General features: G+C 42.1%; 1 protein-coding gene across 6 annotated transcripts; it reads left to right on the forward strand.

Annotated features, from left to right (window-relative positions):
* Positions 1–299: 299 nt before the first annotated feature.
* Positions 300–7,724, forward strand: DYNLT3 (dynein light chain Tctex-type 3). 6 transcript variants are annotated; one of them, XR_008429513.1, is made up of 6 exons: positions 300–435; positions 1,465–1,506; positions 3,322–3,445; positions 4,373–4,450; positions 5,503–6,432; positions 7,154–7,724. XR_008429513.1 is itself a non-coding variant. In XM_053936199.1 (6 exons), the coding sequence occupies exons 3-6, from the start codon at positions 2,011–2,013 to the stop codon at positions 5,577–5,579; spliced, it is 285 nt and encodes a 94-aa protein (XP_053792174.1). In that variant the 5' UTR covers positions 310–435; positions 1,465–1,506; positions 1,810–2,010; the 3' UTR covers positions 5,580–7,724. The 6 variants fall into 6 exon arrangements, 2 of the variants coding, with proteins under 2 accessions (XP_053792173.1, XP_053792174.1); XR_008429514.1 differs by having other exon boundaries at positions 7,582–7,724; XR_008429512.1 differs by having other exon boundaries at positions 5,503–6,135; positions 6,356–7,724.
* The last annotated feature ends 6,970 nt before the right edge of the window (positions 7,725–14,694 follow it).

Here is a 14,694-nt window from a genome sequence, read left to right on the forward strand (position 1 = left end):
AATTTGAAATCATTCCTCCTTGTCCTCCATGCTCTGTAAATAGTCTTTCCTTTAGGCTCCCTTCAGGCACTGGAAGGCCGCAGTTGGGTCACCCCAAGCCTTCTCTTCTCCAGGCTGAACAATCCCAACTCTCTCATCCTTTCCTCCATCCCTCTGATCAACTTGGATCAACCTCTGGACTGGCTCCAACACGTCCCTGCCCTTGCTGCTCTGGGGACCTTTCCACTCCTGCCCTTCCCGGCTCAGCAGGGCCGCTCTCGCCAGGGCCGCTCTCGGCCCCGCGGCGCGGGCGGGTCCGGCCCTCGGCGGGAGCTCCGCCCGGCCCGGCCCGGCCCGGCCCGGCCCGCCCAGCGGAGGCGGAGCCGCGCAGGACTCGCCGCTGCCGCCGCTGCCGGAACCGCTGCCATGGAGGAGTTTCACCCCCACAACGATGAGGTAGGGTCGCCGCCTCGCCCGGCGCTGTGCCCGGGGCCCTCCGCCCGCCCGACCCCGCCGTGGCTGAGGGTGTCGAGCGGCGCTGCCCGGAGCGGGCCGGGGCCGCGGGGTGGATGTTCCCTCCGGGAAGGAGCCGCGGCGCGGGGCGCTGCCGCTGGGGCTGTCTGACCGCGGCCATTTTTCCTGGGAAAAAACCCATTTCCATGGGGAAATCCCAGGAAGTGCCGGGCCCCGGCAGCGCCGCGGGCTGGTCCTGCCAGTTCAGCAGAGGAGCCGATGCCCCCCCCCGGAGGCCGCTTCAGGGCTCTGGCCACCAGTTTCCATTTAAAAATAAACCAAAACTCCAAGCAACTTAAACATTAGTGCCCTTGAGGTTTCTGCCCCTGCCCGAGTGTTTGAAGTTCATGGCTGTGAAGAGGCGGGTGGCTCAAGGGAACGCGCCACGATTCCTTTGTGAGCCAAGCCAAGTGCCCATGAGCAGGAAGGAGTACAAAATAGGAGGAATTAAAACCTGCAAGCTTTTTCTGTGCTTGAGAAAGGTGCTTAGGTAAGGTAATGACTGTGCAAGCCAGTGTTTCACATATTAGGTTTGCAAAACCGTGTGTTGCCCTTGGGAAGCAAGATGTAACCTGTGGGTTAGCAAGTTTGTGACTCCAATAAAAACACAGATTAAAACCCAGAGGAAAAAAATTAATTTAATTTTTTGTCATTTAATTTTTCATGGAGAATATTCCTGTGACAAGCATAGACATGTTGGAGTTTAATCTTTACAGAAAACATAAAGTGAACCTGTTTCAAAGTTCACTGAGGTCTGAGCTTTTTGGCCCCACTCAAACATCACCAGAAAAGCAGTGATAAATAACAAATGTATGGAGCTGAGGAAAAAAAATAAGATTTTAAAATTATACTAACAGACTACAATGCAAATAACCAGACACAAGGCCTAATCATTATATGTGCTGTAAAGTAAAATTATAATTTGTTTACTTTTCTGGCAGAAATAATAATAACAATTCTCTTCTATTGCAGATGATCTTCAATGCAGATGAGGCCCACAACATAGTTAAGGAGGTAGGTTTTAGCTAACAGCTGTGTTTTGAAGAAATGCTTTACCATACCTTGCACAGTAGTGAAAGCAGTTATTTTCATTGACCACCCCAGATAAATATAAAATTATATAGAATTAGTATTTATATAAAGACAGAGTTTAATTTGGAGCTGTTTTAAGCTTCATCTAATTGCTATCTTCAACTACCTAAAGAGGAGAAGGTAGATGAGAGGGGAGCCAGATTTGCATTACAGTGGAAAGAGGGTGACAGTCACAAGCTGCAAGGGAAATTGACTCCAATTTGTTTTTTCCCCCTTATCATCCAGCTAGAGAGAAGCTAATCACTGGAGAGGTTGCAGGGACAGCTTGTGGAGTCTCCATCCTTAGAGATTTTTAAAACTTGACTGGACAAGGCCTTGAACAATGTTATCAGACTTGGAAGTTAACCTTGGCATGTGTGGGAGGTTGCACTCTATGAGCTCCTTGTTCTAGCTTTTAGAGTGCATTTTTTGCAGAGAAAGAACACGATGAAAGTGAGTAGTCTGATAGTCTAAATTAAATACATGGTAACTAGACAGTGATTGATGAGAAGCCTGTGGCTCGCAGATGCTCTCAGGTTTTGCAAGGAAATAGTGTTTTGAGACAGGGCTTTCTAGAGGGCCTCTGCAGGTCCTTTTCCACCTGCACTTTTTGAAGCTGCTCCAGTACACAACAGCAAGCTCTTGGATGTTAGATAAACAACAGTTCAGCCCTTTATGTAACTGCCCCTGCCTTGTAAAGCCAATACGGTGTGACACGGTCTCCAGACAGTGGGAGTAAAGCCAAGTGTTTATGCTTGGAACCTTAACCAGGAGCTCCAGCACTGGGTACATCTCTGGAAGGACCAAAATCCCTGAGGGGTCTTGTCCCTCTTCTGTCTTCTATTGTGTTTTGTGACTGTTTGTTTCCACTGACTCCTTTGGCCAGCTTTGTACAGTGTGTGGCCAGAATTAACTGGGCTTTTCAAAATCTGGGACACAGGTCTCTTACACAGCCTGTTAGTGGGGGATTAGTGCATGGGATACATCTTACTGAATCACAGGAGAACACAATTTTACTTCCCTTACCTTTTCCAGGTGTGTGTTTCTTAAGTGAATTCCTCACCTTTAAGAAGTATCCATCGGCACATAATTCTGAATTTCTCAGGAGCAGAGAATCCAATTTAAGAGTTACTGTGTGAGAGAATGATTTTTCTTCAATCATTTTAAGTTTAAGCAAAAGTTGGCCAATCTGTAGCTGTGGGAGAACATTCAATTTTCCACCAGTTCAGATGTTTCTTATGCTGCAAGATATGACCCTTGAGTTTCTTCCCCATCTTTTAAGCAGGCTTGTGCATTTCACTGTTGTCACTCTATCTCTGAAGGTTTTGGAATTTTGGCTATATGCTCTGGAAGGCTGGCCAGTCCAAGCTGATATTATTGATTTGAGCAGTGCCATCCCCATTACAGCAGCTTCTGAAAGCCAAACTGGAGCTGGCAGTCATTAGGAACAGTGGGATGTGTTAGGATCTTCACTGGCAAATAGATCCATTCACTTGGTATCCAAAGCATATGGCTAAGGCCTTTCCTGCAAGAAATATTTAGCCATTTTTATACCTGTAATATTGTGGTAAATATGTACTAAAAATAAATTTCCAAGAAGGGTCATTTTACTTCCCATTCAGCAGCTGATCCTAATAAACTCGATTTATTTAAAGTAACCTAATTGCCAGAAAAATATCCCTCAGATTGTGCAAAACATTTTATAATTCCTCATTTTGAAGTGTGTTTACTGTAACTATTTTCCCCCTTCTGTTCTAGTGCATAGAAAATGTTTTAGGCAAGGCAGATTATAATCACAACAAAGTCAACCAATGGACTGCTGCTATAGTAGAACAGTCACTGACCCATCTGGTGAAACTTGGGAAAACCTATAAGTACATTGGTAAGTACAAGCAGCTGTACTTGTAGCACAGGCAGTTGCAATAAATAATTGCTGAAAGGTTCAGGGGAAAAAGAGAGCAGGCACCTGAACTCTTCTGTTTCAGAGATTTTTAGTAATACCTGTGGTAAAGCTGTAGGTGTTTTACCTGGGCTGATCATGCTGGCAACACTTAACACAAAAGGTTACATGTTACGTGGTCTTTCCTGATAGTCAAGCAACCCCAAGAAAATTGTATCAACCTTTTAGTATCAGATCAGGAAAAAAATTGCTATCTTTAATAAAATTTTCAATCAGATTAAGCCTCCTCTAAATAGAGGCATCTGGGAGTCCTGTGTGCAAAGTCATGTCCCGTTATATTTATGTGACTACATGTGGAAGGAAAAAGGTAAATAGTAAAGTTTAAGCCATTTTGGTCCTTTTGTGGAGTGTTGATGTAATAGCAAGTGTTTGCACTCTGTTCTGTTTTGAAAGTCTTGGACTCAGGTTGTCAGTGGTTTTAGGACCATTGCAGGTCAGTCTAGATAAGCTGCTTGTTATTGGAGTGTGGTTTCAGAGAGGGGTCAACAAATATTTTTGGGAAACAACTCTCATCAAGTGTGACTTCTACTGTACCTGTGAGGACAGCACCTGCAATCCCATTCTGAGGGGCACAAGCCATATTTAAGTAGTTTAAAAGATAAAAACCATAATCATATTAGCCAGTGTTTTGTTGAAGCCATTGTCTTCATGTGCATAAAAATAATCATGAAATGAGTAACAAGTTCTTGAGGAAAATACTGGGGTCAAAGGGGTTGTCAAAAAAGGTTCTGTCTTAGCTGAATGCCACGTGCCAGCCCTTTGGAAATGTAATACAGGCTCGAGTTTGTAAATGCTGAATGATTCACCTCTTCTGCTTTAATTCCCTGGTTTTATGTCTGTGTCTTGCAGTTACCTGTGCAGTGATGCAGAGGAGTGGAGCTGGTCTTCACACAGCAAGCTCATGCTTCTGGGATACCACAACTGATGGTAAGTATCCCCATCCAAACAGAAAATTTGTAACAAGGGAAATGCTACTTCTTGCTCAGTTGTGGTAGTTGGGTTGAACATGTTTGGGAATGGCTGTGGAAGCACTAATTTTGAGAATGAGGTGCTTGTTTACAATCCCAGCAAAAATGTTATCAGTCAGTGCAGACATTAAGAGCAGTTGCTTTATAAATTATGAAGAGCAGGAATAGAAAAGCCTTTCATTTTGAAATGAGTCAAAACATTTAATTCTCTCAGCTGAAGAGGCAGAAAACATTGCTCACAGTAAATACATGTGGGTTGCCCTAAACATATCTGCTTGCTGTGAGGGGACAGCTACTTTAGAGGAGAAAATAACTTAGTGGAAAATAGAAATAGTTTGACTTACAGTATGTTCTTCAGTTGTGTAACTGTCAGCAAGGCTTTGGATGCATTATGTTGCTTCAAAATTAGTTCTAAATAGATTTGTTCAAAGGTTGAGAATATCACAGGGAAACAGTATTAAAATAATTTGTTGTCTGTCACAGATTCAGAAATGTCTGTTTAGAAGACTGTGCCAAGGTTTGAGTTTAAAAAACAGAGAGAGCCTCAAAAAGTTAACCAAGCTTAAAAAGAAATCATAATATAAATATCTTCATATTTCTTTTGCTTGTGAGGCATTGATACAACAGAAGAGGAAGAACAGCATAAAGTAAATACACTGGAATATATTTGATCCAGTCCCTTTTCTGATTTCTTGTCTGATTGTCATGCCAGTTTCCGAATGGGAATTCCAAGGATTTTTGCAAGTCCAGCTTTTAAAGGAAGATACTGGAATGCTGTTTTTCTGTTAACTTTTTTAAGCTTACAAGTCTCACATTAGGTAGCAAACAATGTATAAGTTAATAAAAATGTTTTGAGGATTTTAGTTTTTTTATAGTCAAGCTGACATACTACTATTTCCCTTAAATTACAACCTAAATATTCATACTAATCTGGCATCATTTACACTTCAATAAAGTGACTGTAGTAAAGACAATGGAATTCTATTTTAATTTTGTAATAATCTCTTCCAGGAACCTGCACAGTGAGATGGGAAAACCGAACCATGAACTGCATTGTCAATGTGTTTGCTGTTGCTATTATCCTGTAGCTGACTGGAAGAGAAATAGAAGCAACACCGAAGCCTTTAAAAAGATAAATCATCCTAACCAATAGCTAAATATTTCAAACTATTATTTGTTTCTGTATGAGCAGCATACAGAAGTTCTCTACAGAGAGCATACAGTCTAAGCCAGTTCTCATAGATTAGTTATCTGAAAGCTAGCAAAGAAATTTAATATATATATATATAATATCTATCTATCTGAAGAGAAAATTTTAGTAATTTAAATATTTAGAAGTATGTTAATGAGAAGTTGCCACAAAGATCAGTAGAATTTATGTCAAAGCTAATATCAAAGATATTTTATTCCAGAGGAACAAAACACATCAAAGGAAATGTCAAAGGGCAAGCAAGACCTCTCAGGATTATGGTGCCTTTGGGAACAAATTATGAACACAATTCAGAGTGGCTATACTGTAAACAATACTGGTTCTTCATGCTTGGCTAAACAAAGCAAACTCTCCCTTGGAATGCAGGTACTTGTGAAATTGATGAGCATCACTTTTTGGTCAAGCATGAACATTTACATGGACACTAAATCCAGGTAAGCTTTCCCCCTGGAGGCAGAGGAGGACTTTGCTGGGACAGAGGTGAAATATACCCAGTCCTAGCAGAATTCTAATTTGTCTTCAAATGAAGAGCATAATATTTGTTAGCAATTCAGGGAAACATGCTGGGGATCTGACACCAGTCTTTAATTCATAATTTATAAATCTGAAAACATTCTGAAGGTACTTAAATTTGATTTTATTCCATGATTACAGAATTTGTGACAAGCACTTTATTGATTCCTCATGCAGTAGCTAGGAGCCAGGGCAATCTGACTGCACCCATACTCCAGGTAGGATTAAAGGGATCAGTGGGAAGGCACACACATTTCTAGAGGCTCTTGTTAGCTTTGAAAGTATTTATCAAAGTAACATATCTGTTCTTTATAAGAGTTCTCCTATGTTCTCTAAGTCTAGAATTGGATCTTAGTCCTGTGAAATAAAACAGTTACGTTTTCAGCACTAAGAATTCCCCTCCTTTAAAGATTTATGCAAGTTCTTAACTTTGCTCATCTAATGAGTCTTAACTTGAAATATTCCTCGTGGAAGAAAAGCATTTGCACACCTGCAAGTATTTGCTGGATTGGGGCCTACATTTTTGTTGATAAATGCACAAATTATATGATAAAGAGATGTATCAATACCAAAAATGCCTAAATGATTGCTGCCACTAAGTGGCAGCTGCATTAAGTTGTTTTCTCAGATGCTGCTTAAGGATAGAATTTTTTGTTTATACTGTATGTCTTTGAAAGAGACTGGTAACAGCCTAACAGTACTGTAGGGCTGTTCTGAATTTTAAAAAATGAATATTAAAGCGCTGTTATGCAGATTTGTTTGGTTTGGGTTGTTTTTAAGGTAACTAAGTATTAGGGTATAAAACGAGTCCTGTGGAAAGAGCAAGCTAAAGAATATTTTACTGCTTAAATTGTGTGTACGTGTGGCTAGTGTGACACTACAGAAGGAACCCTGTGTATGTGTAGTTTACAATAATGTTCAAAATGTCTTGCTTTGCAGACAAATAAAATTCTGCTTTTACCGAAGTGCAAGTAAAATGAATACTGTAATACTGCATTTGCCAAAGGCAAGTGTCATGTGAAAATGTGTGTGTTTGTTGTACTGACTTTCAAATGTCGATTAATAATTAAGCATTATTTGGGTTAGGATAGAAATGTATGAATTAGGTTCCAGCATCCAAGAGCCAAATTGTGGAACTGACAAAAATGCATTAGTTTCACTCATATTTGGGATTGTGCAATGTGAAAAAAATGTGAGGCAGCAACTAGAAGGTGTGGTATGATGAGTATGGTTAAAGAAGTGGGTGAGTAAAAACAGTGGTGGCTGTTGTGCCCCTGTCATGGGTATTGAGGTGCAATGATCAGAAGAAATATTCCACATAGCTACTTGTAATCTCATTTAGTATTTTTGCTTTACTTGAAAACCAGGTGCACTGAGTAAGACTATCAGTTTAATGAGGCTTGGTGAAGGTCCTCCTGAAGAAGAACCCTAGGAAATACTGCTTAATTATATGACTGTTTAATTTTCTTTCTACCAAAAAAAAAAAAAATAAAGTTTTGCCTTAGTTGTATTCTTGCTTTGTGTTCTTGATCAATATAAAAAGTAATAGAAAAAATATTCCTCTTACTTACTTTCACTTGTCTACAATAGTGAGAACTTGGGAAATACACTGAAGATGCATTTTAGAGACAAGATCTTCTAGAAATCTTGTTCCAGGTTTAGCCTAATTTCTTACACCTCTATTTCTGCCACCTTTCCCCTATTGCAAATCTTGATTATACAAGTTAAAGCTTTTTTACTACAGAAAGATTATGAAACTCTGGGAAAAATATTTTCATTCTGCATCATGTCCTAGTAAACTTGTTTTCCATCTTTCTTTTCTCTGTCCTCTGTGGGTACACAGAGCTACTTTTAACTCTCCTAACAAATGCTGAACATTATTATCTGCTTTTCCAAGTAGTTCATTTCAAGGATAAATCTATGAATTGCAGACTATGAAAGCCCACAACATTTCACTGGTATTTTCTAGCAGTGCATATTTTCTTTGTTGTGGCAATCAGGGTTTTGAGTTATGGTTAATAATGGGGATCTTATTAACAGGACAGAAGGGTTTGTATTAAGGTACAGCCCATGTAGAGGGTGCTGTGTGTTCCCATGTATGATTTCGTGATGAAAGACACCTGCTGTTCTTCCCACGCAGGTTTTGTTGATGTAAACTGAGAAGTGTGAAAGTGGAAGTAAGGGAGCAGATTTGTTACTTTCCGTATTGCCTGCTGGATGTCTGCCAGTCACTCATTACCTTTCTGATGGCTGTGATCCCATTACACTCGATTTGTGCCACCAGGACAAAGTCTGGTGTATTCAGCTCAGATTGATGCAACCTAAAGCACTCACAGAAGCCACTGAAATCCCAGCTTGCAGCTAAGCCATGTAGAGCTGGATGTGAATGTCAGCACACTGATATTTTATATACACCGTAAAAGAAACTGTTAGCTCCTGGTAGCCTGCATGCATCAGTACAGTGGCTGCCATATAGAGACAGGCTTTGTTCTAATACAGAGAGCAGTTCCTGTAATGAGCAATTCCTGCCTGATTATTGAGATGTGCCTTGCTGCCTCTGCAGTCTGACCAGGGCATTTTGTTCCCATTTAATTTGGAGAGGGAGTTTTTTAGCACAGTCATGGTGTTGATAAAAGCACAGAGCCAGTCGACACCCCCATCAGAGTATCCTGAGTCAGGAAGTTCTGTCTGTGTGCTGCAGGACCTTCCCAGCTCAAAGCCAGCACCAGTTTGTCTCTCAAGGAGTATCAGCTCAGAGGTGATATCTGTAAATGCAGCAGTAAACCCAGTAGTACTCTGGCTCCAAAGCCATGCAATCACATTTATATTGCACTGCCTGTGAGCTGCTCTGCCTGCTGGGTCTCTGCCAGGTGAGGGGTCTGTGGCCATTGGTCGTGTATGGAATGGTTTCTCTCTCCCCACTCCTCAAAGAAAGCTGCAGCCAAACACCACATGCCCACTGAGGGTCATTCTTCTATTTTGATGAATCTAAATCACCATTGAGTAACTGGAGGTTTTAGCTCCCATGTTCCACCAAGCATCTGTTTTCAGACACAAGGAAGCATATGTGGTAGCAGCTGTATTTGTTACATAAAAGTTTTCTAAAAAGAAACAGGGTTGTGCTAGAATGACAGCTGCAAACACCCCTGAAACTACCATCCAATGTCTAATCTAAAATTACTTCAAAAGGGGAATAAGAGTCACAGAAACACCTCCCTGATCATTATGGTTTGTGTTTGCACTTACCCTCATGCAAAGAAGCTACTGGGGTCACAGAGCACAAGTACTTGAAGCAAAAGAGATGGAAAGACAAGTTTTTTAATGACACTAACATTTTGAAATTTTACAATTTTACTATAGGTACAATTTTACCAACATTTAAATTACTAACAGAGTTTGTAATCTATGCTTATGAGGCTTCACAGCACAGAGATGACAGAGATCAGAATCAAAGCCATCAAAATCCCCCATGCAGAGGGGAAGGTGGTGAGATGGACTTAACTGGCTCAGCTGCAACACATTCAAACTGCTTTCTAGTCAGCAGGTTCTCCTCCTCATAGGCCTATATTGGATGTAATTAAAACAATTTCTGAACAGCACCTCCTAGAGTATGAAACATTATCATCCTAACTGCAAAACATCCACACATGTGTAATCACCTTAGGAAGAAATCAAATATTCCCTGTTCTATGATTTTGTGGAGTTTACTGCAGTTGTTGAGGCATCTGTTATATCTGTGTTTATTCACAACCAGCAGGGTAAAATTAGAGGTTGGGGGAAGGGGATGAATAAAATTAAGTCCTTATTTGACAAAAAATTAGTATGATCTTTCTATGGAACTTTCATACACGCACATAGATATATGTATTTCTAAATGTGTTCATCCCTTTCTATTTATCCATATTTCAAACAATTTTGAGTCAGAGACATTTTTTTTAAAATTTCAAATTTCATCTCTTGTTGCTTATTTCCACTTCACTAATGTCTAGGTGACAAGACAAGGACTCCAACAGTGTTCATACAAACAAATATCCAGAGATAATAAATTCAGCATTTAGATATTAGCCAGCAGAACTGAGAGGGTAACAGCAAGTTTGTGACAGCCTTTACTGATGCTCACAGCACTCTACTCCAAGCAGTCATGACTTTACCCAACCTCTGTCAATAACTCTGGGGGCTTTTTTTTCCCCCCTGTGTGGGCTTCTACAGGAGCTGTTGAAAGTGGTCTGGCCAAATCTCACAAGAATCTACTTCAGGGTTTCAAGTCAGATCATTTGTTAGTCTGAAATATATTCATGACTATGTAAGAACCTCACAGATGAATGCTGTAATAGCTGTAAAGTGTTCATGCCTGAGTTAAATGTTTAAGGAAATTAATCTTAAACAGTAGGTAAAGTAGTAGCTGGGTGGTCTGGTGATATGAGCAAATTATAGTTCCCTATTTCATGGCTCTCATTACAGGTCCTCTGAGTAGTAGTTGAAATGATTTTTTTGTAGGGAAAAACTTTGCAAAAGCTGGCTTTAGAAAGGAAAGAATTGAGAAGATTTAATTTAATGTTTGTATCTGGATCAGCTGAGGCTTAGGGATCAGAGCTGAGATCTTCCAAGCTCATCTCTTTGTAACATTGCTTTGCTATCATAAGCAACTTACACAGCTGCCTTTGGGGGGTGTGTGTGTCTGTGTGAAGTTTAGGTTTCGTTTAAATAGCACCTGGAAAATGCATGCTTTTGTTTGCTCTCCAAGGGTTGCTCCACATGAAACAAGCCCAGACCTCTCTGAACAGGCAGTTCTGCTGCTGCTGGTTCCAGGGACAGCTGCAGCAGGAGAGCAGTGGGCTGGGGTGGCCAAGGAGGAAATGCCCTGCCTGCAGGCTTAGAAGTCGTAGTTATGGCACATAACAGAAATTTGTTACACAACAGCCAGGGGCAGTTATGGTTGTGCCATTCCTCTTGAAACCCTTATTTTCTGTGAAACTGTCACAGCCTCCAGGAAACACTAGGCTGCCAACTGCCTGTCTTTGCTGGCTGGCAGATACCCCACACATGCTCCTCTTCTTTCCGCACTGGGAATTGCAGAGTCAGGGCACAGCTGTGAGCTGGCTGTGACAGTCACCCACCTGTCTTCTGACTTGGGCTGGTTTGGCATTACCTGTTGGGCCCAGGCAAAGTAAGTTGTGGTACTCATGCTTAACTACAGATGTGACATACTTTTAATATCAGCGTTGCAACTATTTAAAATGCTGTCCCTTGAGAAGAGAAGCAGGACTGACATTCATGTGTTGGATCACAAGAATAATGATACCTATTGAAACTGAAGAGATGTCAGTGAATTAAAGTTGGTGTTGCATATTGCCAACCTCCTTCATTCACCCACTGCAGCTGGTCAAGGGGCTGTACAATCTCCTAAATACTTTCTCCTTTATAAGCAAACTTGAAACTGAGAAAAGCAAAGCAGAGAGGCTGTGTGAAAGGGGCAAGGAAAACACCAACAGCTGAAACAGAAACTGAAGAAAGACTTGAGCTTCCAATTTACTTCTTATTTTCCACACTCCAACTCATAGAGCCAACCCTGACATGGATCTGGATTTATAAAACCTGGTCTCTATCCCTCCCTTTTTCAGTAACCCATTTGTTCCCTCAGCTCCTGTCTCATTTCTTTAGGAAAACATATCAAACAAATAAGCCTAGCTTGGAAATCAATGTTAAGTATTGCTCAGACTGTAGCCACTGGAATGTGTGTTTCTGGGTCTCCAGAACAGTAGTAGCAGCAGTAGTAGTATTGTTATTCTCACAGTATTATTACTGTATCATTCAGAAGCATTAAGTTTGGAACAATGCCCAGCTATGCTAGATGTTATTCGAACATTGAAGAAAATCTCAACTACAGTCTCAAAGCCATTCAGTTTGACTGTGGAGAGAAAACTGAAATGGATGGACATAAGAAGTCCTAGGAACACAAATATCAGGCACTCCAAACCCAGTGGTCCTAGAATGGAATTTGTGCCCAGCAGTTGTCTCAGGATGAGGACAGAGATGAAGTCTCTGAAGAAGGTCATTGCTGAACACGTTGATGCTGGATGTTGGGAGCAAAATAACTGAGGGGTAGGGACTTTTCTACTTAGGAACCTTACTCACAGCACTGAGAGTAACACCGAGCTGCAAGTCAGACAGAAGAAAGTTTAAGATGAAAATGGGTGAGTCAACAACATTATAAAATAATATTTCAGGTTTGGATGGAAGAGGAGAAATTTTTGTAGTTGTATTAGCAAAAAATTGTTTCTATTCGCTTTTTAAAAATGAAAGCATTCTTGAGTTGGGTGGAGAACAAGAAAACAAGGTTCCCTTTGTAGCATGTGTGACATTTACAAGGTATGCAAAGTCCTGGGCAACCTTTCCCACAGACACTTTCCTCAGCAGGAGTAAATACCTACTTGGCATGTAAGGCAGCTCTTTGCCAGCTTGCCCTGCCAGTATTTTCTCTGCTGATACTGTTCCTTATGCAGTTACAAAATGCAAAAGCTGTCCCATTAGCTGGCAATGAACAGTGTTTTCATCCTTTGGTAGGGGAAGGCCCAGTAGCCTGACAGAAATTAAAGGGCTGTGGGCATTACCTAAATAAGGAGAGAACATCTGTTACTTCCAAAGAGGAAGTGTCATCTTAATGGGTTACAGCTTAGTCTTTGCAAATGACTTGAAAGTGACATGAGGGCTTTCATAATTTTCTTGGGTTTGGGGCTGGTTTCTGTTGCTTACATAAATACAAGTGTGTCTGTAAATTTTCTTGTCAGGCAACTTGTAGTCAGTTGCCTGTATCTATCATCCTCTGACTCATCTGAGAAATGCAGATTTTTCATGCAGTGTGAACAGTTGAGGGATGCTGTTTTTTTCTACCCAGTCTCAGAAGCTCAGACTCATCATGCCAGCCATAGCCTGGGCTGCATCAGCAGCACCGTGGGCAGCAGGTGAGGGAGGGGATTCAGCCCCTCTGCTCTGCAGTGCTGAGACCCCACCTGCAGTGCTGAGTCCAGCACAGGGGGTTCCAGCACAGGAAGGACATCACAGAATTCATAGAGTCACTGGGTTGGAAGAGACCTTCAAGACCGAGTCCAACCCAGTCCTAACACCTCAACTAAACCATGACACTGAATGCCACATCCAGTCTTTTCTTAAACACTTCCAGGGATGGTGACTCCACCACCTCCCTGGGCAGACCATTCCAGCATTTTATCACCCTTTCTGTAAAAAAGCTTCTCCTAATATCCAACCTGTATCTCCCTTGGCACAGCTTGAAACTGTGACCTCTGGTTCTGTCAGTTGCTGCCTGAAGAAAGAGACCAACCCCACCTGACTACAGCCACCTTTCAGGGAGCTGTAGAGAGTGATGAGGTCACCCCTGAGTCTCCTTTTCTCCAGGCTGAGCACCCCCAGCTCCCTCAGTCGTTCCTCACAGTGTTTGTGTTCCCAGCCCCTCACCAGCCTTGTTGTCTCCTCTGGACGAGCTCAAGTGTCTCAACGTCCTTCCCAAACTGAGGGGCCAGAACTGGACACAGCACTCCACGCGTGGCCTCACCAGTGCTGAGTACAGGGGGAGAATGACCTCCCTGCTCCTGCTGGCCACACCATTCCTGATCCAGGCCAGGAGCCACTGGCCTTCTTGGCCACCAGGACACACACATCGACCTTGGAGAGAGCCTAGAGGAGGCCGCCAAGATGATCCAGGAGGATGGAGCACCTCTGCTGTGAGGAAATGCTGAGAGAACTGGGATTGTTCAGCCTGGAGAGGAGAAGGTTTTGGGGTGATCTAATTGTGGCCTTCCTGTACCTGTTGGGAGCTCACAAGAAAGATGGAGCAAGACTCTTAACAAGAGCCTGGAGTGACTGGACAAGGAGAATGGGTTCAAACTGACAGATGGTAGGTTTAGATTAGACATAAAGGAGAAACTGTTTACAGTGAGGGTAGTAAGATACTGGGACGAGTTGTCAGAGAAGCTGTGACTGCCCCATCCCTGGAAGTGCTCAAGGCAAGGCTAGACTGGACTCTGAGTAAGCTGGTCCAGTAGAAGTTGTCCCTGACCATGACAGAAGGGTTGTAATGAGATGATCTTCAAGGTCCTCTTCCAACCCAAATAATTCTGTGATCATCTCACTTCAAGGTCCTTCCTCAGATGTTTCTACAAAGATCTCCTCTCCAATCTGTCACTGCTACCTGTACCCTGCTCACTCACAGTTAACCACCCCACCACCACAGGAGGTTTTAGAGCATAAAGCACTTACAGAGGGCAGCAGTGCATAAAGGGCTTTTATAGGATATTGTCTTTTTGCAGGCTATAAACAAGGAACAGTGGGAAATGCTGTAAATACACTGACACATTGGCTCTGTACTGCAATGCTCAGGCCACCACTCACATCACTGTGGTTACCCAGGAGGAGAGCTTGGGGGGTTCAGAGTGTTTGCTTGGGGAACAGCTGCTGGAATGCCC

The sequence above is a fragment of the Vidua chalybeata genome, chromosome 2 (assembly GCF_026979565.1).
Source record: "Vidua chalybeata isolate OUT-0048 chromosome 2, bVidCha1 merged haplotype, whole genome shotgun sequence".
In the NCBI taxonomy this organism is placed as follows: Eukaryota; Metazoa; Chordata; class Aves; order Passeriformes; family Viduidae; genus Vidua; species Vidua chalybeata.

Bases quoted from the DNA above. Each gene is read 5' to 3' on its own strand.
- DYNLT3 (XM_053936198.1), top strand. From the start codon at position 406: ATGGAGGAGTTTCACCCCCACAACGATGAG. The intron at 436-1,464 runs GTAGGGTCGCCG...CTTCTATTGCAG, and splicing joins TTCACCCCCACAACGATGAG to ATGATCTTCAATGCAGATGA. The intron at 1,507-3,321 runs GTAGGTTTTAGC...CTTCTGTTCTAG, and splicing joins CCCACAACATAGTTAAGGAG to TGCATAGAAAATGTTTTAGG.